The 24,574-nt window shown below is 46.0% G+C and overlaps 1 protein-coding gene across 1 annotated transcript in view; it reads right to left on the bottom strand.

Annotated features, from left to right (window-relative positions):
* RUNX1 (runt-related transcription factor 1) overlaps positions 1-24,574 on the bottom strand; it is a gene marked incomplete at its 3' end in the record, with an annotated part of 257,544 nt that overhangs the window by 58,451 nt on the left and 174,519 nt on the right. The window contains exon 5 of the mRNA XM_011950027.1: positions 9,503-9,607. Within this exon, the coding sequence (XP_011805417.1) occupies positions 9,503-9,607 (105 nt within the window). The remainder of the gene's footprint in view (positions 1-9,502; positions 9,608-24,574) is intronic.

Genomic DNA, 24,574 nt, shown 5'->3' with positions numbered 1-24,574 from the left:
GAAAACTCAAGGAGAAATTTTTCAAAATGAAAAGTGGAAAGTGGCTAGGGTATGAAAAAGATTCTAAATCTAGCTGAAAGCAGAGGAGTTGATGTATCTTAATGCGCTGGGACGCTGTGACTGCCAACTGCAATGCATCTGAAAGCTGTGGGTCCACCCATCCCCGTGGGAGACGTGCATCCAATAACAAGGCCTGACCATCCCAGGCGGGGGCTACCTCATCAGACCCCCGAAGGACACAGGCAGCAGACGGAGCTGCCTTGCACCCATGGAAGGGTCTCCAGTGCTGGTCATTGACTTAGGAAATTCAGTGCGTGGCTGGCCATGTTTCTGTGCCTGCAAAGCTTGGCTGCAGCGAGAGATCCCAGGCACCCTTGGGAGATGTACTGCATTTGCCTAGTACAACAGTTCCAACCCCAAGAAACCTGCCACATTTCACGTCACGTTTCTGGGACAGTGTGGAGGACACTTCTGTAGCTGTGTCATGTCTCTACTGAACAGGACCCACGTTAGATCTGAAGCACTGACTTTTGAGATGTGATTTTTCTTTCTGTGATACTCAGATGTGATTTTTCCTTCTGGCTTTTTCACAAAGTGCAACATTTGGGGGCGAGGCCATTTTACCCATTAGTGACTTAGGAACAGTGCCCATAGTGTTTCCAGGGCCCATAAATACACTAGAAAAGAAATTTTACTGGGTCTAATAACAAAACGAAATCCAGAAAAAAAAAATCAACATTTATAAATGTTTAATTAAATGGCAAAAAAATGCACCATTATGGCAACTTCATGAATTTTTAAATTTGGGAGTCACAGATCTTTTTTGGTTAAAGTTTTCTCATTTCCAAAAGGATTTCAAGACTAAATTTGAGTCATACCTGTCCTCTTTTGAATATGTATTGTGTGCGAGGCACGGTTCTAAGCCACAGAGGCTGTTGCATTCAGCCTTCCAGTGATGTGACGGTGGTACCACCACTGTCCCTGTTTTAGAGAGACTCATTCAGACCAGCCGCTCCCCCAGGTATCAGCTCCCGTAATGTTAGCAAGCGCCAAAATGGAGACCTCAACCCCTAGTCTTGATTACACGTTGGTGGCAGAGAAGGCAGAGCGGCCAACTTATAGCCAGAGAATTTCAGAACAAATTAGAAAGCCCTTTAAACATTTTATAGCAAAAAAACAACGTCTATCTCATGTACCACCTGGGTGCATGTGGATTTGCCTGATGTGATTTAGGATGGCACTGCCCAGGCAAGAAGGCCTGGAGGCCTCAGCCTCTAAGGGGCCCACTTTATGGGAATGAACTTACGGCTTTATTTTGCTGACCATATTTTGTTACCCTTTTTGAGTGAGAACTAATTTAGAGATTATCTCGTCCCATTGCCTGGTTCAATAGGAGAGGAAAATGAAGACGAAAGTATTTAAGATAATTGCTCAAGTTCACACCCACTGGCCTGGTGGCGCCAGTATGAAAACCCAGGTCCCTGAATTCAGGATCCAGAAACCTTTTTACATGTTTGAAGCTTAAGAAACAGAAGCCTAAATGTAGACAGGATTTTTTTTTCTTATGGCACGTCATATAATGAATTCTAACAAGGACTGCAATATATTAGTTTAGATCCTGACCTCACTGGTGCGGCATTCAAATTAGTGATATGGTTTTGCAAGGGTCCAGACGGAGAGAGAAATTCGATGTAATAGTGTAAGTTTCTTCCTCTTCTCTGCTGCCACATTAGATTGAGAAGCTGCCTAGAGATCATCTCTTTGGGTTTTCACGTTACCTGGAAGGAACTCTTATTTTGTTTTCTTTCTATAGCAATACAAATGCCATCTTAAAAAATCTCAGTGGTGGCCGAGCACGGTGGCTCATGCCTTTAATCCCAGCACTTTGGGAGGCCAAGGTGGGTGGATCACCTGAGGTCAGGAGATGGAGACCATCCTGGTTAACACGGTGAAACTCTGTCTCCACTAAAAATATAAAAAATTAGCTGGGCGTGGTGGCGGGTACCTGTAGTCCCAGCTACTCGGGAGGTTGAGGCAGGAAAATCGCTTGAACCTGGGAGGCAGAGGTTGCAGTGACCCGAGACCACGCCACTGCACTCCAGCCTGGGCGACAGAGCGAGACTCTGTCTCAAAAACAAACAAACAAACAAAAAAACAACCACACACACAAAAAACCTCAGTGGCTTCTGTATAAGATAGGAAGAGTTACCAGGAACACACAGGCCACGCCAGCTTACTCAGAGCTGCATCAGGTGGGTCACTGCTGCTTCTGGGACAGAAGCCCATTCCCTTCACCGTCCTCCTAGGTTCCCATTCACCCCAGGGGCCCTTTCAGACCTTAGCCTCCACTCTAGGGTCAAGGAAATCTGTATGCATATAAAATTCTTCCCCTTGGTCTGGTTTGATACCACTAAAAATAATCAACAGAAATACATTCTAAAATTCACCGGAAACATGTAGACACAATTATTATTAATGCTTTAAAAACTGCGTTTGCCAAGTCATCAGGTAGTTGAGGAGCTTAGCACAGAAGGAATTCAAGTACTGGGCGAAGTTCCCCCAGAACTTTCAGCTTGGCCTGAAATGCCTTTGAAAATGGGGAGGAGGGAATGTGAGTAAGGACAGCATGTTCCTCCTCTTTGAGCCTCTGTCTTGCTCCTTCTTTAGGTGGGAGGGGAGGAAGAATTACTTTCTAATTCCTGTGTGGATGAGGATTGCATCCAGAAAGAACTAAAGTCCAAGTCCCAATCTGATGAATTCAAGGGAAGAGGAATTAAGTAGCTCATCGTTCACTACCTGGAAAATACACTCGAAGCAATTCCCAGTGAGCAATGCGATTGTGGATTGGTAATTACAATCCTGAGATCACAGATCCCTAAAACCATCTGACATTTTCAGAACCATTCAAGAGCAAAGAGTGACACATCTTTTCATCCCCCCAGCAGCTACGTGCTGTGCACACGGGCCCTCTACGAAACCCTTTGTTGAAGGGGGACCCAGACTTGGACCATTGCTCTGCAGGTCACTCCACCACTTTACTCATCTTCCCTGAAGGCCAAACCGGAAGAAGAGGTCTATGTTGTACAGCACCCCGGGGTCGGGTCCCCCTTCATGCCAGGTCCCCAAGTGGACCCTGGTGACAGAAGCAGAACCAACTGCTAGCACCTGTGACCGGCGTGGCCGTGGCTGTGTATTACGAACTCCGGGGAGGAGTGGGACAGGAGGAAATTTCCTACAGCCCTGCCGGGGAAAACACTGATTCCCTCCTGTCAGTACAAAAAAATGATGAATGCCAAAGCAACAGGGCTCTGCTTTCTTGAAGAAAACCGTATGTGACCCAGAACTTTATTGATAAACTCTCCTAATAAAAGATACAGGAATTACATTACCATGAAGCTCAAAAAGCGGCCAGTGCAGTTCTTAAAAACAGACCCTGGCGTCGGTGCATGCCAACGTCTGGACGCCTTAGTTTACATGCTAGCTGACTAGTTGTGTGACCTTAGGCAAGGTATACAATTTAGTTTTTCTTCGATTTCCCTGCCTGTTCTTTTGAAGATTATATAAATTAATATGTGTGAAGCACTGTGAACACTGTTGGGCAAATAACACTATTTAATGTTAGCTGTTGCTATTATCAAGTATTTTTACGATTAAGAGAAAATAACATTGTGAAGTAGGTGTTACTCAATCCTAAGAGCAATTATTTTTAGGTCCATTATCACCATCAGTTTACAGGTTGGTTCCTTCCCTCCTTCTCTCCTTCCTTCCTTCCTTCCCTCCTTCCTTCCCTCCCTCCTTCCTTCCCTCCCTCCGTCCCGCCTTCCTTTATTTATTTATTTATTTATTTTTTTGAGACAAGGTCTCACTCTGTCACCCAAACTGGAGTGCAGTGGTACCATCTTGGCTCACTGCAACCTCTGCCTCCTGGGTTCAACCAATTCTCCTGCCTCACCCTCCTGAGAAGCTTGGGACCACAGGCATGCACTACCAAACCAGGCCAATTGTTGTATTTTTTGGTAGAGATGCGGCTTCCCTGTGTTGGCCAGGCTGGTCTCCAACTCCTGACTTCAAGTGATCTGCCCACCTTGGCCTCCCAAAGTGCTGGGATTACAGGCGGGAGCCATGGCACCTGGCCTACAGGTACTTTTCATGCATTTTTCTTCTTCACTTGAAGCACATTCTCCATATATAAAGATCCTATTTCTCATATTCACATACATAATAGGTTTGCTATATACAATCAAAGTCATAGAAGAAAATTATATTCATATGACATGATCTCAACCAAGTACTTTAAAAAGTAGCTGAGTGAAGATTAGGCCCTTCGAACAACCTATTTTAACTATAACTCTCTGTGGGTGGGAAAAAAAAAAATCAGTCAGAAAAAAAGCTGGTGCCTCAGGAAGTACTCTACAGTTTGTAAGTTTTGTAAGTAATGGCTCCACCTTGCCATCTCTATGAAAAAAAAAATCAAAACTTAGCTGGGCATGGTGGTGGATGCCTATAATTCCAACTACTCAGGAGGCTGAGGCAGGAGACTCGCTAGAACCCAGAAAGCAGAGGCTGCAGTGAGCCAAGATTGCACCACTGCACTCCAGCCTGGTGACAGAGTGAGATTCTGTCTAAAAAAATAAAAAATAAAAAAAAAGAAAAAAGAAAGCTGCATATTTTACTTTACTACCTAGCTGCCCTCTAAGCCAGTATCCCAGATGTCACCTGATATGTGGATGCTGGAAGCCCCACCCTTAAACAGAGCACATCACAGACTCTACATCAATGGCCTGGTCCTCAAGGATGGGCTGTCCAGAGAGCAGAGGCCTCCACCCAAAAGGAATCCCATGAGCTCTAGACATGGTCATCCTTGCCTGTGAGGAGGGGCGCAGCTGCAGAGGCCTGTCCTTCCCTCCAGGCTTGTACTTCCCAGCATCTGCTGGGTTCTACCTTTCCAAAATTACAGCCAGCTCTTTCAGTTTTAAAATAGAAATAACTACATTTAACTAAACAACAACAACCATCACCAAAAAAGGAAATAAATAAATAACATCAAGAGCTCAAACAGAACACAGTCACGTGAAAGACTCCTTTAACCTGGGGACAGACCGAAGTTATCTCAGAAAAGGCCAATACGTGAATTAACCTTTTTGATTTCTAATTCGGTTTCTCAGTGTTCCAGATGTAACAAATACCCGACCAGACAGGTAAAGGCTGCCCAATCCATACCACCAGGACCAGCCCACCTAAGATGGGTCAGTTAGGTCCCCACTGCTCACTCTCCTCAACCTCTCCTTGGCAAAATATCTTCCTCCATGGCGTTGAACCAATTCCTGCATTCAAATTATTTAGTGAAATCTCTGTAGAGAAGATGCTTTGGGATCTCAAAATTAGCAAGGAGTCACCTAAATTACAGATGTGTGAACTGAGAGCTGGAGTTTTTTCATTAGACCCTAGAAATATAAAACATACATTAAAAAACAACTCTCAGCCATTCACAGTGGCTCACGCCTGTAATCCCAGCACTTTGGGAGGCCAAGGTGGGCAGATCACTTGAGGTCAGGAGTTCGAGACCAGGCTGGCCAACATGGTGAAACCCTGTCTTTACTAAAAATACAAAAATTAGCTGGGAGTGGTCATAGGCACCTGTAGTCCCAGCTCCTCCAGCGGCTGAGGTGGGAGAATCGCTTGAACTTGGGAAGGGGACAGAGGTTGCAGTGAGCCGAGATTGTGCCACTGCACTCCAGCCTGGACAACAGAGTGAGACTCTGTCTCAAAAACAAACTAAACCAAAAACTCTCAAATGTCCTTTTCTTGAAAAATCCTTTCACTCTATCTTTTGTGCTGAAGGAGGAGACACTCTCAACTATATCAACAAGCTACTAAGTGCTCTACCTGCTAACCGAAAACAGAGCCCGCCTTGGTGCTGGTAAGAACCCATTCCAGGCAGAGGATACCTTCTGACGGTACTCTTGCTCCATGATAAAGTTAATTTTTCGACAATTAATAATTTCTATACTACCCTAAGATATTTCTTAAAATCCTACGGAATATGAGAAAACAAGTTTTGATTTTCTAAGGGGCAGGTCCATTACTGTAAAAGAGCAAGAAACCATCTGAAATGAAAAATACTTTAAATTCTCTTTGGCATATACTTTTTGCTACAGCTTCACCACTGAAAACCATGGAAGAAGAGAGGGATGCATCAAGTTTACCCATCGGCATGACGAACAGACGGGCTGTGACACAGCTTCTCATTCTCAGTCCTTAACTGAATCAGCAGAACGGCAGGTTGAATGGCAGTTTGTCCATCCAAATACCAAATAACTGCTTTATTTAGTTAAGCTTGCACGCAGACCTCAAGTCAAAGGCTCCATGCCCGCAATAAGGCACTACCATTTGCCCTTCTATAATAGACAGTCTTAGAGCTGAGCCAAATATGCCAGCCAACCATATAAGCCAACTCCTCATTTTAAATGTGAGGATACCGAGGCCATGTCAAAGAGTTCCATCTATCATAAGAAATAGATGCTGTACAGACAGTATGGTATGGATGGAGAGATGAACAGATGAAAGGACAGGTAGATAAATGAAGGACAGCACAGAAGTAGACATCAGGAGCTCCTCATGCTGTTAATGCTTCATCATCAACTATTTCTTTTAAAGCTAGGCAAACTGTTTCATTTTTCTGGGGCTGATTTCCCTTACCTATGGAGTGATGATCCTAAAGTCTCTCTCAGGCCCCTCCTAGCTCTCATTGTCTTTGATTTTATGAAACTAGAGAATTTTCCAAAATGATTGAATTTGGCCTTGGCAATGCCAGGGCCATTTTGCCAGGATTACCCAGAATTCATTGCACTGTAATCATGGAGGGGACTCAGGAGGTCCTGTTCATCTGGAGATCTGGCAACATCTGGGCATCCTGATTTACACGCAGTGTCCTCTTTTTATGTTACACTGGAAAGCAGCTGTGAGCAAAGCTTACTATGGAGAAGTTCCCACCCTGAATGAAGATGTTCAAACAATAAGAAACCAGCATACTAAAATTAGCAGTGATGGTCCCTCTTGCTTCATGGGGCAAAGAGAAGAGTCAGCATTACCCAAGTCACCCTGGGAGTCTGCATGCACTTGGCTTTTTTCTAGAAGCTCCTTGTGAAATGTGAGACTTTCTACCTGGGGCTACTGCACCTCTATATATCATACTTATACTTATTCCATGCATTTAGTTTTTCCCCAGACCCCACATTCCATTTGGCAGAGAAGACTGTGTAAAAATGGATGCTTCTTTGGCGCAGATCCCTTCTGTCTGCTCAAAGGGTACGTCTCCATATAACAACTATTTTCTTAAGTTATAAAACAGCAGGGGCAGAGTAAACTGTATATACAGCCAGACCGTTACAATCACATGGATGTCTTTTTTCCCCTCTGACTGCCAATTCTTAAAAGTCAGAGTAGCCACCATTTGTTTTCTGAAGCTCAATAACTTTGTTATTTCTTTGAATGTTACAGGAAATGCTGGCAGTGAGGCAAAACCCAACCTTCTTTATGCATGAGGAAATAACAGAAGTAGAGGGTATACCCAGGGTCACCTGGCTGCAGCTTTTTCAGGCTGGTCAGCATTTGAACTGTCCAAGAGATGGCTGTAGATTCAATAGTGATTCCACAGCCCCCTGAAGGAGCCTTTCTCTAAGTTTAGTTACCCTCAAAGTTGATTTCCTTACACCTAACAACTGCTTCCCTCCCAGCCAGGCACCTTGCCATAATTCAAGCCTGCTTCCTCTTTGGTCCTCTGTGGAGAACAAACTTGCTTTGGTGTTTACGTTCTGTTTAATGCAGGGTTACATTAACATAGGAAAGTCCAGCTTGACATTCCTACTCTAGAAACCTGGGAAGAGCTCACAGTCATTCCTTAGACCTGTGTGGTCCTGTCTGTGTCTATGGTCTGCTTTTCACCCATAAAGAAGAATCAGGGTCTGTTATCAAGTCCCACAGTCTCCCAAGTCTAGGCATGGCCAGAAAATCTTGATCAGAAAAAGCTGAGGGGGCCTTCTGGGGAAAAATGCATTCAGATTTGGAAGGAGTCACTGAGCCCAGAGAATGGAAGGAGGGGAAAAAGCAGACGAGGAATACCAGATCCTGGGGGGGGGCTGTCCCTGGTGGGCATGGTGGTTATCTGCAGAGCTCCATCCACTCAAGGACTTTGGGGAAGTTGATACAACATGGGGAATGGTTCCAGAAGGTGATCCAGATGCCATGAGATTGTGGCCAGGACCACAGGAAAGACTGCCACAAAAGCTGCAGTGATCACAGGATAGCCTGCAGAGAACTACCTTAAAACCCCACCTAGAAAGCACCACGCAGAAAAGGTCATCTAGATGGTACTGGAGCAGTAGCCAGGCATGACAGCAGGGATGTCCTGCTGGGGATCACTAACATTTCCTGCCTTCATTCTCTGCATCAAGCACATAGCATCATTTGGCTTGATCTTATGAAGAAGCTCTCATTATTATCCCCATTTTACAGAAGAGGAAAGTGAGGTTCAGCAAGGCTCTGTAGCTCACTGAAGGCTTAAGAACTCCACTGGCTTGCCCATAAAGCCCAAATTCTTAACCACGTCATTTTACGACCTGACCTCCCTGCATCTTGGCTTTCTGGGACAGTAGGAAGCCCTGTTTTTCAATATCCCTCACTCCAAGAAGAGAGTGTATCATTTTCCACCAGGGACCTGATACGGTTTGGAGACATCTGGATGCTGGGCGGGGGTGATGGGCAGTTCCACAGACCTGGAACTGTAACCCAGCCTCAGATCCTGGGGAAGGGTGTGGTTCTGGAAAAGAGTGTTACTCTGGTGTTTACTCAAAGATAGTCATGAAGTCACTGTGAAGACATCTTTTCTGCAGACTAAACAACCTCATTCCTTTTTTTAAAAGCTTTCCTCACAGGAGCTATTTTTTGGTACTATCTTTCTATATTTACTGGTTTTCTCCAGACATTCTTCTACCCTCCCACTCTCTATCTTAAACATGCCTGTAATAAGATTTTGATCTGTGCCATAGAAAGAAAAGGGTCATTTTCATAGTTTTCATCTCTGGCCCTCATGAATTAATAAAAGGCCAGCATCGATGGTAATTACTCCCTTGTGGTCCACTCTGACCCTCAGACCTCTTTGAGCTGCCTCTGTGCCTGGCCAATCTTCCATTTACTATTTGTTTCTGACCCTGTTGAACTTTACTGTATATTGAGGAAGCAGTCCTTAGTTTCATGCTGCCCTGAATGGTCCTAACATGCGGTTGAGTCAGCCTAATTTCCTTTTGGCCTCTAAAAGGATGCTTCAAAAAGAGCTCAGTGCACAGAAACAAGCTTTGAGTAGTGAGAGTACTAACAATGCAACTTTTTGGCTTTACAGGGGCCTGACATCGCCCTGGGGGAAAGGTTGAATCAAGGATTCTGTGACATGGTCCCGGAGTATACCAGCCTGGAGGGTGTACCAGCCCCAAGTGGGTGCACTTACTTCGAGGTTCTCGGGGCCCATCCACTGTGATTTTGATGGCTCTGTGGTAGGTGGCGACTTGCGGTGGGTTTGTGAAGACAGTGATGGTCAGAGTGAAGCTTTTCCCTGTGGGGACACAACAGAGAACAAAACAGAATGAGGTTGGTGGCCCGAACAAATCTGTTGAATAACCAATCATTAATTTATGCTGTCTAGCCTTCAGCACAAGTTACCAGTTTTAACAACACTCCCGGAATTTTGGCTTTGCTTCAGTTCTGGAATACACGCCTGTGATAGTTGCCTAGGTGTAACACTTCACACAGTTATATGGCTTTAATGTAACCATCAATAAACAATACAAGATCAAGAAAGATTAGAATTTATTTTCTGTTAAGTCAAGATTGCAGGAAACCATAGAGTCAGAGTGGCAGCGCTCCACTCCTGGTTCCCAACTTCCCGGCCACCATCTTCCCCAATTATTTATAACTCAGGGCAAAGAAGAGTAGAAGAAACCATATCCATCTTTCTCTTCTTACTTTATACCTTTGAAGATCAGGAAAGATAGAATTTCTAAGTTTGAAGACAGGCTAAATTAGAATCATTCTCTCTATATTTTTAAAAGACAAAGTCTAGTCGATTTTAAATATTATTTGAAAATGCCAGATGTTATTACAGGTACTCATGGGATCAGCCAGAACAAAACTGATGACTCATAAATGGACTTAAGCATATGTAACTGACAGACTGAGATTCAACAAGTACTAGTAATAAAAAATGCACATAATTTCCATTATGCGTTTAACATATATTTATAAAAGGTGAGAAAATCTTCATTGCATGGATTTACTAATCTAAAATCATTTCTTGTTAGTAAAGTGCTTCAGAGGATAAATCTGGCTAGCTGACCTTTGGCAAGTCACTAGATACCTCTACGTTCCTCAGTATCTTTACCTGGAAGATGGTTACATGCAAATTTTCCTACCTTAGAGAGTGTATTAGGGGAGATGAAATTCTTCACTGTGAGTAACACTGTTAAAACAGTATCTGGCACATGGTATTCAACAGGGTGTGTGTGTGCGTGTGTGTGTAAGTTGTCTGCTTTACTTATTTCTCTTCTCTGTTTCTCACGGGTCTATAATAGGACCCTAACATTTGATTAAGTCTGATGTTCAATCTTTCTACATCAATACAGTAGTTCTTTAATCAACACAGTTTCTCCTCTTAATCACGTAGCATAAAGTGAAATCAAAGATAGATGAAAGGAAAATATTTTCAACTGTCACTCATGTCTTAACACAGAGGAAGGCCACAGAAAAATGCTCAATGAAAATCCAGTATTTGGCCACAGCAAGCCACGATTCCTAATCATGAGAAACCTCCATCAAACACTCCTCAAATAAGTGGATTCTCTCTGATTAAAGTCTATGATAAAAAGAGCAATAGCAAGTAACAATTAGATGATGAAGCCTGCTCTGCCCGGTGTGCCTTTATAACTAATGTCTCGGCTGACCTGTCCAGTAAAAGAGGTGAGGATGCTTCTGGGGAGGGATTTCCACGGAGCAGAGCATCAGGGGTGCCAAGAGGCTCTGCCTCCAAATCCATCTTTCCCATCAGCTGGCCCGTCCCCAGAACCTAGAGACGAGTCTTGTTGGGCTTTGGGGATTTGCCAGTTTTAGGACATCAGTCAGATGTTACCAGGTGACACTCTGGATGCTTTCCTACCATGGCATCTAGCTGAAGGAGAGAAGTGGGCAGAAGAGGCCTTGGCCAGGCCCAGCAAGCAGGGCATATGATGTGATGTGGAGGAATGCTGCCGCAGAGGGAGGTAGGTCCTGAGGGCAACTGGCCATCTCACTGGGCAGTCTCTGGCTTTCCAAGAACAGATCCAGGAGCAACGACAGCCACAGCCGGGGAGCAGCCATGTCCACACGATCCACAGCTGGTGGTCCTACAAGCCTCATGGTCAGCCTGTTCCCTCTCTGTCAAGAACCCAGGAAGGTTATCACCTGTATCATCAAGACTGAATTCCAGAACCCGCTTTAAGGATCTTCTCACTAATAAGACCCTGCCCCGAGTAATTTCTCACTCACCCCCTTTCCTCCCCACACCTGACTCCCGATGTGCATCCTCTGAGGAGTTCCTCCGAGCTCCATTCATCAGCCACGGCACTGAGACGCTGAGGTGCTCCTTCCTCCAGCCACTTCGCCAATCCAGGGCTCCTTGCTGCACCCTTCACCCGAGTCTTCCTGTCTTCAGCATTTGGCAACGGGCAGTCACTTGTTTTCCAGGCAGCCTTCCTTGATGACTACATTTTGCTTTATGGCTCTTTGGGCTACGTCATAAATTATCCTTCACCTTTGATTATTTAGGGTGTCACACTGAATGCGGTTTGTGGCTGTGTAGACCTAGTCTCCCAGAAGGTGGTGATCCTTTTCTATATACCCACGTAGCCCTCACAGAAAGGTGGGAAAGGGTGCAAGTGAGAAGGGGTTTTAGGGGAAAGGGGGTATTTAAATTTTTTTAAAAAAGTCCCTTGAAGACACAACGATAGGTAATGCCATTGTGCCAGTCCTGAGTAGGTCTAGGGGTACATGTGTGTGTATGAGAGAGAGACAGAGAGAGAATGAGGTGGTTCTTTCAGCAAGAGAGTTACCAGTTTGGGGATATAATACAAATGATTTTACCTTTCCAGATCTCAGTTTCCTCATCAGCAAAATGAGGGGGTTCATGGTATGCATATGCAATGTCAATTTTAACTCTCTGATTTCATCTTCCAAGAATGCAGCTGGCCTGGGATGCCCATAGCCACGTGTAGGTGGGCAGGTCCACACGTGATTCTTCTGTTGCCTACAACTCTAGCATCTCAGTGACTTCATGAAAATACTGTATTTGTTTCCTGGGGTTGCTGTAATAAATTATCACAAACTGGGTGGCTTAAAACAATAGAAATTAAGACTTTCACAATTCTGGGAGTCAGAAGTCCAAAATCAAGGTGGCAGCAGGGCCACACTCCCCCGAGGGGCTCCAGGGAGGATCCTTCCTCGCCTCTTTCTAGCTTCGGATGGTGGCCAGCGTTTCTCGGCGTTTCCTGACTTGCAGCTGCAGCACTCCAGCCTCTGCCTCCGTCTTCACATGACTGTCTTCCTACTGTGTGTCCCCTCCCTCTTCTTATAAGGACATGAGTCACTGGACTTATGGTCCACCCAAGTCCAGTATGACTTTATCTTGGTTACATCTGTAAAGACCCTAAGCCATATTTTGAGGTTCTAGGTGGACATACATTTTTTAGAGAACACTATTTAACTCAGTACAAATAGCAAATGTAGGAAGAGCTCCCATCATGGCTCTACCAGTGACAACTGCTCTGCAGGCACCCGTGTGTTTTACCCTCTGGAACAGTCTTGCTCCAACACCCTATCCACGACTACCCAAAGGGCAACAAAGAACGGTTGCATTCATAATATTGGCATTTTTAAGTCGTGTAGAACTTACTTTTTAAACACTTTCCCATATGCTATTTCATTTGGTTCTCACACCAATCTCATGAAATAAACAAGATGGATTTTATTGTCCTTGATGAGGAGGTAGCAAAGCTAAGGCTCAGAGAGGTTAAGTAATTTTCCCAAAGTCACACAGCTTTGATATACAGTAGAATTCATATCCCTGAGCTTTCTACTCACTGTTCTTCCAGTTATTGTCCCTGAGGTCATAAATCTCCACCTGCAAACCCAGTAGCACCAGTATAAGGAATCTGGACTGGAGATCCTTTATCCATGCCTACCACTGCCCCAAAAAGTAAAAGCTGTCTCTGTGGTTCTAATGTACCAATGGTACTCAACCTGGGTTATAGTTCCAAAGCATTTTCTTACTGAGCTGCATTTGGGCCTCTGGCAGTTGATCTCTCATGACACCCCATCTGGTAAACCACAGACTAACCTATATAATCAGGATGAGCATTTTCATTAATCAAAGTGAGTATTTGTGAAATCATTGGTCATTATCTGAATTCTTACTATTTCATGTCCATCTTTTTTTTTTTTTTTTTTTTTTTTTTTTTTTTTTTTTTTTTTTTGGAGATGGAGTCTCTCACTGTCGCCTGGGCTGGAGTGCAGTGGCGTGATCTCGGCTCACTGCAACCTCCGCCTCCCGGGTTCAAGCGATTCTCCTGCTTCAGCCTCCTGAGTAGCTGGGATTACATGTGCATGCCACCACACCCGGCAAATTTTTTGTATTTTTAGTAGAGATGGGATTTCACTATGTTGGCCAGGCTGGTCTCGAACTCCTGACCTTGTGATCCACCCACCTTGGCCTCCCAATCATGCCCTTCATTTAAAGTGCAGTCACGAGACGTTTCCACCAAGCACACACTAGTAGGTGGGGTGTTTTGGCCAGTCATGTGGTTCACCAAGGAGGAGACATTCTGGCAGTCTCCCTCACAACGGGCTCTTGTTTACAGCTTTGAGTACGAGGACATTTGCTTATTATCTTTCAGACACAGTGATGACTTCTTCACAGGTGTAGGTGACATTTTTTCCACAGCACGAAAACTGCCTTACACGTCTTTTGTATTCTTCCAGTGAGACCCAGCAGAGCCTTGACACTGGGCTGCAGTCAGCAACGGGCACACCTGACAGGACCTGCATGCTCTGCCCTCCACATGGCCCTGCCCTCTCCGTGGCCCCACCCCTTGGCTGCTGGGACACAGTCCTTTTTGGCCAGCGTCTGCAGAAGTGGGATCTGTGCCTCGGGGCACACGTGTTATGAGCCAAATTCCCTCATTGAAATGACCTATAGGCCTGGTATTTTAAGTACATGGGTGTGGAGCACAAAAGACTCTCAAGTGTTTCTCCCAGCCCAGCAAGCTGCAGCCGGAATAGTGAGAAGTCACAGGACAGCAAGGGAGGGCAGGTTGGCTAAATAGCAACAGCCCCAAAATGGGCTTTTTGGAACCAAGTGCAGGGGTAGAAGGACGGGGCTGCTGCCGAGAGGGCCAGTGTTCCCGTTGGTAGCCTGGAGGATCCAAGGCTCCCACAAGTACACAGTGGCCTTGGTCCGGTGAGGCCAGCAGAGGCTTTCATCAGTGCACAGACGGCCCCAGCACTGACCCCGTGTGTGCTGCTGGAAGTTGGCAGCTCTTGGTTCCAGAGGGGGCCGCCACGGGGTCACAGGTGGCCTGCATGGGAGGAAGCCAAGGAAAGGGGTAAACACCACGTCCTTCTTCCTCCTGCTCACTGAACCCTGACCACCACAGCAGCATCAGTTCCAGCCAGGGCTTGGGTTCCATGAGGACCATTCTTTAGAAAGAAGCAGAGACACTCATACTGAATAAGAAGGTGAGAACAAACAACAGGGGAGATGAGGTTTGTCTTGATGTAGGCTTGGAAGCCATGAGAGAGAAGAATTCCATATAAAATCCCATAAAGGTAGAAACACAGCGGTGATTCATTCAGTGTGGACTCTCAAGGCAACCTACTTAGGTTCAAAACCTCACTCTGCCACTTGCTAGCTGTGTGACCTCAGGCAAATTACTTGACCTCTCTGGGGCCTCAGCTTTGTCATCTGTAAAAGGGGGTTAATAATAGTCATTCCATCTCGTAGCATTGTTCTGCAGGTTAAATGGAAAGCTGAATATAAAAGCAAAGCACAGAGAAAGGTCTCAGTACATATCAGTGGAACGATCATTAAAGGCATGATAAAGGTGATTCTGTGAAGACCAGACTGTGGCAGATCCCATAAGAAGGAGCTGGGGCTGAAGTAGGCATTGATGTCTGACATGAGGAGGGGTTGTGCGTGCGTGCGTGCACGCGTGCGTGCGTGCGTGTGTGTGTGTTCAGCAGGTGATGGAGCTGCTACCAGGCCTAAGTGCAACTTGAACTTCAAGTTCAAGTTCACTCCTGCCCTGCCAGCTGGCGACCTTTGTAAGGCGCAACTGTGAGTGGCTGATACACTATGTAAACAAGCCAGGCCAGTGCTCCTCACTGCAACATGTGTCGTCTCACTCGACGCCAGTGTGTCCATCCAAATGCCAGGGCAAAATACTAACTGCTTTATTTAGTTGGGAAGAAGGTCAAGGGGTGAGTCTTCCTGGACACGCGCTGCCACGACACACTCCCCAAGGCCAGGGAGGCCCCAGGTCGAGGCTTGATTAGTCTTGATGTTGGCGGCCCTGGGGCTGGTGAACTCTGACAGCCAATTGTGGTCAAATAAAGCCACGGCTGGAACCTGCAGTTCCGCATGGCCCAGCGCACTCTCCACTTCCTCACCGCATCTGGGAAGTGGCTAAACCTCAGGATTGCTTCAAATGTGCACACTGCTCCCCAAAGAGCTGAGGGTGGTGAGGAGGTTACAAAGCAAAGAGCCATGCAGCTCCGGGTCATTTCTTGCCCAGGTGTGAAGAACATATTTAAAAGTGCAGCCAGGTCCCGTCATTGCACAATCCGCCTATAACACCCCGCGTCTGATGGGTGAGCCCTGACTCCTGTTGTGACTCGGCCTCCTCAGGTCCAGTTTGTAGGTGTCCCCAGTCTACCTGCGTTGGCTCTGCAGGGAGACTCTGTTCCTGTCACTCTCCTTAGTGTAGGTCTGTATGCATGAGTCATCTTCTTCTTTTGGGGACAGTTTCAGGGGATGTGAAACTTGCCCTTTGTCATGCAAAGGAAGGCTGCAGACACAAAGGAGCCGTCTGCCCTGGGGGCTCAGAGTCCTTAGGAAACACAGTCTCAACATTTTTCACTCTTGTGTATGTCTGCAGGAAAGCCAGTTGTGCCCAAAGTCTTGAACCGCCCAAAGAGTGAGAAAGGAAAAATTAAAGGAAAACACCGCAGCTTTTAAAAACCAAGAGGGTCAGTGAAGGCTCAAGTTCTGCTCTTTGCAAATTCAGGAAATCCCACAAGATCCTGAAAGGTTGCAGGGAGATTTCTCCTTTTACAATAGATGGCTTTGGGTCTAATTTTAATTGCAGATAACTAAGTATAAAAATTAACACACCCTCAGATTCCAGGAGTAGTCTGCATTTGGAGTATTTTTTACAAAGTATTTTTAATGTGGATTTCTCACTTTTCCACTGGAACAACCTAACAGCCAAAATTCATGCTTATGCTCCTCTTCCATTTCCTTATCCAAACATTTGCCACTATTTTTGACAGGGGAGCTGTATAATTAATTTATTTGGAGATTTCTGGACGGGATACAAATCCTTCAACTTGCACATAATTTCCTGATTCTCCATACTGAATTGAATTAAGATGCCGGTGTACTGTATATACTTCTGTGCGAAGTGCTTGTATTTCCAGATCACTTGATCCAGTTGCACTCACATCACACATGCAAAATGCAGACTTGAGGCCTAAGCTACTGGCACCAGGACTACCCTGAAAAGTCAGATTGAAAATCAGGTCCTTAGAATATAGAACTCAGTTTTCCATGGAAATAGCATTTGTTTGGAATTACGGGTTGTTTGAAAAATAGCTGTTTTACTTGGAGAAAACTGAAGACATGCAAAGCATTTTCTCTGGAGATGTTCCATGAAAATGAGTTGTCTGAGGACAGGGACAGCATTTTATTCATCTTTGTATCTTCTATTCTGAGGCAATAAAGAAAACTTCGATAAATGAGGCCAGGCATGGTGGCACAGGCCTGTAATCCCAGCACTTTGGGAGGCCGAGACGGGAGGATCACTAGAGCTCAGGAGTTCAAGACCAGTCTGGGCAGCATGGTGAAACCCTATCTCTACCAAAAACATAAAAAATAAAATAAAATAAAAATAAAACATAAAATAAATCACCTGGGCATGGTGGCACACATTTGTAGTCCCAGCTACTTGGGAGACTGAGGCACGAGAATCACTTGAACCCGGGAGGTGGAGATTGCAGTGAGCCGAGATCATGCCACTGCACTCCAGCCTGGGTGACAGAGTAAGACCCTGTCTCTAAAAATCAATGAATCACTCTGTAAACTTTCAGTTTGACAGCCAGTCCTTTACAACATCGAATTTCACTTGGAAGGCATAGCTTGCTTTTTCCAAGGCACAGGTGTGCTGGGCTCAACCGCAGGCAGGGGAAGAGCTCAGGTTTGCAAAAGGAGTGGAGGGGCGGACCTCCTTATCTGGTTGAATATCACCTATCCCACAAACACCACGATGCTCTCATGCAATTGCATTTCCTTTCCCGGGATTTCATTTTCCCTTTCTAATCTTCCTTTTCCTTTTGGTATCACAGTTCCCTAGGATCTCAGCTGGGGAACCAAGTTTTAACCAAAACACCCCAAGACCCTGAATTTGCAGCCCCCTGGAGACCAAGGCCACACCTGCTGCCCTGTGCTTCCCCCAGGGAGAGCCACCGGATTCACCAGACTACACTCATCCATCAGGCTGTGCCTTTGGGCTGGGGTCACACAGGGCGAGTGACCAAAGTGACCTCCTAGGCCTGGCCTCCTCCTGACTCTGATAGTGCCCCTAGCCGGGTGCCTCAAACACACAGCCCAAGGCCACATGGAGCTGCAGCAGGGAGGCCTGAGGCATGGACATTCTTCAGGGAAGGAAGCCTTGGGGGGGCGTCAGCTCCTGCTCACCAGCCTTGCAGCACCTGCTGCTGCAGGTAGGAAGAGAAGCAGGTGAGTGTGGAGGTACAGAGGGAAGACAGGGAAGGTTGAGGCAAGCTTGAGGTGGGAGCTGACTTCTAGGCACAGTGCCATCTACCAAATGGGGTCCTTGCAAGCTGGATATACACATGCCTGGGGCTGCTTGAAGGGAGAAAGAAGAGCTTTCAGTCTCTGGATGAGTCTCCAAGCTCTCCACGCACTCTCCAAATGTCCTTTCCATTCTTTAAACTGCAAACCAAGCATCTTTCCACAATTTGTATCTGGAGTTAGTTGTAGGTGGTTCTCCATTTCATTAGGATCAGACCAAATTCCCAATGTGGATGTTAAGGCAGTCCCCGCCCTATCCCTCTGTAAGGCTCCCCACTGTCACCCCCCAACCCCCGCCCCTGGAGCATCTCTCAGCTCCCAACAGGCCAGGTGCTCCTTCCTCACTCTGCTTTCTCTGCTGGGACATGATTCTTCATGCCTCCACCGGTATAGTCTCCTTGTCACTTGCAGGTCTCAAGTGAATGACAAAGTGGTCCAGGGAGACCCTCTGAACCCTCACCAGGTTCTGCGCCACTGAGCCTTGGCTCCCGCCACACCCATCTATCATGTGTTATCTACTCAGAAGAGGGATGGCCTGCTTAATTGCCATGTCTCTTACTAGCCCCCAAGGCTGTGGGTTCTCTTTGGTTGACCTTCGTATTTCTCATGCTAGCCGAGTGTCTGGCACATAGTAGGTGCACAGTGTATATCTGATAAATGAATGAATGAAAGAAATGCCCTCAGCAAATGACCTTAGGGGTGGGGCAGAGGAAGAGTTCTAATAAAACAGGAATAGGTACTATATTTCCATCACAGGGTCAATGCCCAATAAAGCTTTGTAATTTTATTATTATTACATAGGCATTTACTTGTGAATATTTATGGAATGCCTGCTGTTATCTCATGCACTCTCATTTTAGTAGGCCCTTAGTAGGACAAAGGAATACAAATTCCTTGCCATCGAGGAGTGGGCCCTGAAAAACAGCATCATTCCCCACTTTTCTGATTCAGCAAGACCCATGTTGCCTCTGGCTTGCTCTCTCCCCTCCTGCCTCAGGGATTCCCGCTGTAGAAGGAAAAACAGCATCAAGAGGGGCCACAGCTCTTCTTCCTAAGTATTGTTACATACACACCATCTCGCTTTTATCATCCCAACATAGATGATAGGAGTCACAGATGAAAGGCATTGTTAAACCTATTGAACAGATGGGGAGACTGAGGCCGGCACATCTGAGTCCTACAGGTGTGCCTGCTTCTCATATTACATTATGCTACTTTTCTAGGACTCACAGAATCATCGCTAATAGACGTGTGTGTTTTCTATGTCATCATTACGAATCAAAGGAATATTAAATAGGACACAATGGGTTTGGTGTAATCTAGAGTTCAGGGATTTGGCCAGAATGCAAGATAATAGTGTAGTAAGAACCCTTCCAAGTAACAGCCAGATGAAGCGGTGCTGAGTTTGTATGTGGCCAAAAGAGAAAAATATGCGTGGATGTTCACTTGCAATTTATGAAAATGCTGAGACACATCCGTAAGAATGGCTTCCAGCGGAACATCCAGGAAGTCCTCAAGTGCAGTCCAAGGCAAGCTGCTGTGGCACTGCTACAAAACCCCTTCAACTTGGGTGGAGGCAGCAATGATCGCTCAGGAAGAATGCGATGCTGCCGGGTGCCAGCCTGTGTAACCCAGCGACAGGACAAAGGAATTATTCTGCTTCATTATTAAAATGCAGTGTTTACTGCTAAAATACGATTGGGAATTAAAAGGGGCACATATGAATCATAAATATTTGCATGCCATTAATGTTTGGACAAAAGAGTTGGAAAGGCTGATTTGGAAGAACTTCTTTTCCCACGAAAAGCAGTGCTTCAAATTACAGTACATATTTAATTTCATCTCTCCCATTGCTAACTGGAATCTCAGGGCCTGCCGCATATAACCCCTTCACGACCACAGAACTGTATGGTGCCCTGAAATAAGGATAAGGATTGTATTTTCTCCTTGGAAGCTCATCCATTTAGACAAACAAAAAAAGCAGACCTCTGGTTGTTGTTGCTGTTTGCTGTTGTTTGCTATGCACTCACAGAGTCCGCATTGTCCACCCCACGGTGTTGGTGTCACTGCAAAAAGTAACAACTCCTAACCTATGTCTTGTCCCAGGTAATCAATCCTCATTGTCCCTCTGTCTTCCCATGGACAAGGTCAAAATCAGGCTTAAACAGGTCAAGTAACTTGTTCAAGGACAGATAGCTCCAAGCCAGTGGTTTCCAACCAGGGGTGATCTGCCCCCAGGGGACAAGAGGCAATGGCTGCAGAGATTTCTGATTGTCACAACCAGGAGGGTGGGTGCAAGTGGCCACTGAGTAGAGGCCAGAGATGCTGTTAAATGTTCAACCATGCACAGCAAAGCCTCTCACAGCAAAGAATAACTGGCCAACAACACCCAAGTTGAAACACAGTGGGGAAGCCAGTAAAGTCCATGTGCTGACCACTAGGCTGCACTGCCTAACATCAAAACAGTCCTGGGCCCGGCGCAGTGGCTCATGCCTGTAATCCCAGCACTTAGGGAGGCCAAGTCAGGCGGATCACGAGGTCAAGAGATGGAGACCATCTGGCCAACATGGTGAAACCCCACCTCTACAAAAAATACAAAAATTAGCCAGGCATGGTGGTGCACGCCTGTAATCCCAGCTACTTGGGAGTCTGAGGCATGAGGATTGCTTGAACCCAGGAGGCGGAGGCTGCAGTGAGCTGAGATCATACCACTGCATTCCAGCCTGGTGACAGGGCAAGACTCTGTCTCAAAAAAAACAAAAACAAAAACAAAAATCAAACAGTCCTGAACAGTCATTCATTCACAGACCATGTGTCAGGCATCATCTAGTCACTGATGATACCGCCTGGAGCTTCCTAGTTAAGGGCTGGATCTCGTGATGTTGGAAAATTCCTGGGAGCCCACTTCCTCGCGGCTCCCGAGCACATCTTCATTTCCTCTCCACAGTGCGTGGGTCTCCGTTCCTACACACACCCTCGCACGCCACAGCTGTTTTCAGGCTTTTTCCCCAGTGACCTTCTCTCTAGAGCACACCCACAGCCACTTGTGAGCTTTGTGCAGTCCCCGGCTCAGACACCATCCACGAACTCCCGTTTGGATAGTCAATGCTTACTAGTCACAGATTATATGACACACAAGTGATCTCTATGTTGAATCTAGGAGCGCTGCTCTACTGTGGGGAGCTTAAAGGAAGCAGATGTATACACGGAGAAGGAAAATTAGGCATGAGGGTTTCCATGGAGCACAAAAGCAAGGAAATGGACAAACAAACAAAGCAGACTCGGCCTGACCTATTCCAGAAACTCAACCTGCAGCAGGTTCTACCTTGATGCACTGGGAACACCTAGGGGAATCTCCCTGTGGACTTTTGTTTTCAAATCATCGTGCCCTGAATCTCAGTATAAAAACAGGTGATGGCAAAACTGACATGCTGGGGCAGGTGAGATAAAGCTCCAGAGGAACCCAGCCATCCATCTGCGGGTGGCATCTGCAAACCCATCCTGTGGGCGGCAAACCCACAAACCTTGGTCCTGTCTCCCCTCCTGCCATGCGATGCCTTCATTTTTATTTAGAGTATGCAGACTGAGCCATTTTGGTGTCTGGGAGCTGTCTGTCAGTGACACACACCAAGACCTTGCTTTTATCACTTTTTTTTTTTTTTTTTTTAGACAGAGTCTTGCAGCGTCGCCCAGGCTGGAGTGCAGTGGCACAATCTCGGTTCACTGCAACCTCTGCCTCCCTGGTTCAAGCAATTTTCCTGCCTCAGCCTTCAGAGCAGCTGGGATTACAGGTGTGTGCCACCACTTCCAGCTAATTTTTGTATTTTTAGTAGAGATGGGGTTTCACCATGTTGGCCAAGCTGGTCTCAAACTCCTGACCTCAAATGATCCCCCTGCCTTGGCCTCTTAAAGTGCTGGGATTACAGGCGTGAGCTACCGTGCCCGGTTCCTTATTACTTTTTTAATTTGAGTAGACACTGTCCACTGACATCAATTCCCATTTCTAGATCAGTGGCTCCATGGCCTCTTCACTGAAGTGTTCAGGGAAAAGCAGCAAGCCTCTGGCAGAGGGCTTTCTAGTTTCTGCGGTCCTTGTGGACCTCACATGTGTGACATTCATGGGGGAGGGCTACAGTGGGGAGACTTCTCAGAGAAGCTGCCCTGCTGTGTGCACCACCCCGCCTGCAGCCACCGCGCATCCCTGACCCAGGATAGTAGGCAGGGTCAGTGGAGCCACGGGGATGGTGCAATTCTACGCATAGAGAACACTGCTTGTTTTCCTTTTAAAAAAACTTAATATTCAGTGATGTTCTCTATTTTTTATTCTGTGCAATGTTTTAAAAATAAGGTTTTCATAAATTTTAAAGTAAGTTTTTCATACATTTTGATAAGTTTGCAGGGAGGCAGAATGTCAGAATAAAAGGGGCAAGGGAAACATTTTCTAACCTATGCGTGATCAGGGCTAGATCACACGTGACTAGAGCTAGATGAGTTTCTCAATCTCAGCACGACTGGCATTTGGGTCTTTGTTGGGGAGGCTGTCAAGTGCGCGGTAGGACGTTTAGTAGATCCCTGGCCTCTACTTACTAGATGCCACTGGCACTCCCTAACCCAATACATGATCACCAAAAATGTCTGCAGATATCGCCGAATGTCTTCTGGGAGTCAAAGTCACCCCAGTTGGGAATCATTGAACAAGATTATGATCAAAATTGGTAGGCAGGGAGACAAGATACTGATGATAAACTTCCCAGTGGTTTCAGATAGAATAACGAAGGCAGGACATTTGTCGTAGGTACTAGAGACACACCATTTAAAGAGGCAGACAAAGCCTCATTATGATGTGAGTTTAGACTAGCTCCTCTATAATTACAGATAGATACAAAGATAGATGATTGATACTGACTATCCTCTATACAATAGTTTTAAACAGAATGAAGGAAAAAAATCTGTAAAGACCCCAACCCAATGCCTTGAGCAAACTGGAGTGTTTCTACCTCCAGAGATCTGATAAGCACAAGATGACCAATTATGCTCAAACTGCCCATATTCCTGTGAGTTACCTTGGTTTGCATAAGGTGACTCAATTTGGGCCACATACCACCCCAGAGTGCTGGCCAGCCCTCCTATTAACTGGACAGGCACGTCCTTGGGTTAGGTGATGGGGGAGGTGGGGTAGTTCTGCAGTTGGCCCTGCCCATACATTCTTAATGATGGTCTTAAATCTCAAGGTAAAAGCCCAAATTAATCTAAGTTGAAAAATAAACAGGAAATGTACTTACATCTTCTTTGAGAAAAACACAGTTTAAATGGCTCCTAAATGAATGCTTCCTCACTAAGGAAATCAGAGGAAACGCATTTTCAGTCTAGCAGCAGAATGGCTGTGAGCCTCTCAAAGGAAGTTGCTGGGATTCCTCTATGGCCCTCAATTGCCTGACACCTTGGCTGGAGAAAGTTCGGTGACGTCAAATGGAGTTCCAGAATGGGATATGCTGCCCAATATAGGCTAACAGGGGCTGGGCAATGTGCTGGAATCCCAAATCAGTGCCGGGCAAACTGAATGTCATCAATTGCTTTGTCTTCAACGCAAACCAAAATACATCTCCGTTGAATGTGGGACTCACAGCAGAACCAAACGTTGAAGCGCTGCAATCTGTCCCCATGCCCCGCTAGGGAGCCGACAAAACGAGCACATGTGAAAGTATTCATAGGCAGCTCATTAAATCCACACTGTTCACTTATCAATTTCCATTAATTGCTTTATTTGGGCTTTAGATGAGAAGATGTTACTAGCATGAATGTAGTCCTCAAAGATAATTTGGCCCAGAAGTCTCTCAATGAAAGTATGGACATTCTCTCTCTCTCTCCCTCCCTTTCCCCCCCCCCCCCCCCCCACACAGACACACACACACGCTCCACTGGCTAAGAATCAATGAAGCCTTCAAAAACACACAGTCTCTCCATATTGACAGTATATGAATTCACAAATCAGTAGGAATAACATCATATCTCCTTACTGATCTGAACTTGTTTCATAATCATCTACAGAAAGAAAATAGCCATAAGACAGTACACCGGCCGGGTATGGTGGCTCACGACTGTAATCCCAGCACTTTGGGGGGCCAAGGCGGTTGGACCACCTGAGGTCAGGAGTTCAAGACCAGCCTGGCCAACATGGTGAAACCCCATCTCTACTAAAAATACAAAATTAGCCAGGCATGGTGGCGGGCACCTGTAATCCCAGCTACCTGGGAGGCCGAGGTAGGAGAATCGCTTGAACCTGGGAGGTGGAGGTTGCAGTGAGCCGAAATCATGCCACTGCACTCCAGCCTGGGCAACAAGAGTGAAACTCTGTCTCAAGGAAAAAAAAAAAAAAAAAAAAAGACAGTACACCATCTCTCCTTGTCA

This window comes from Colobus angolensis, unplaced genomic scaffold (genome assembly GCF_000951035.1).
Source record: "Colobus angolensis palliatus isolate OR3802 unplaced genomic scaffold, Cang.pa_1.0 Scaffold300, whole genome shotgun sequence".
Taxonomy (NCBI): Eukaryota; Metazoa; Chordata; class Mammalia; order Primates; family Cercopithecidae; genus Colobus; species Colobus angolensis.
Note: the sequence above shows the minus strand (reverse complement) of the source record. Positions and strands in the feature narration are given on the sequence as shown.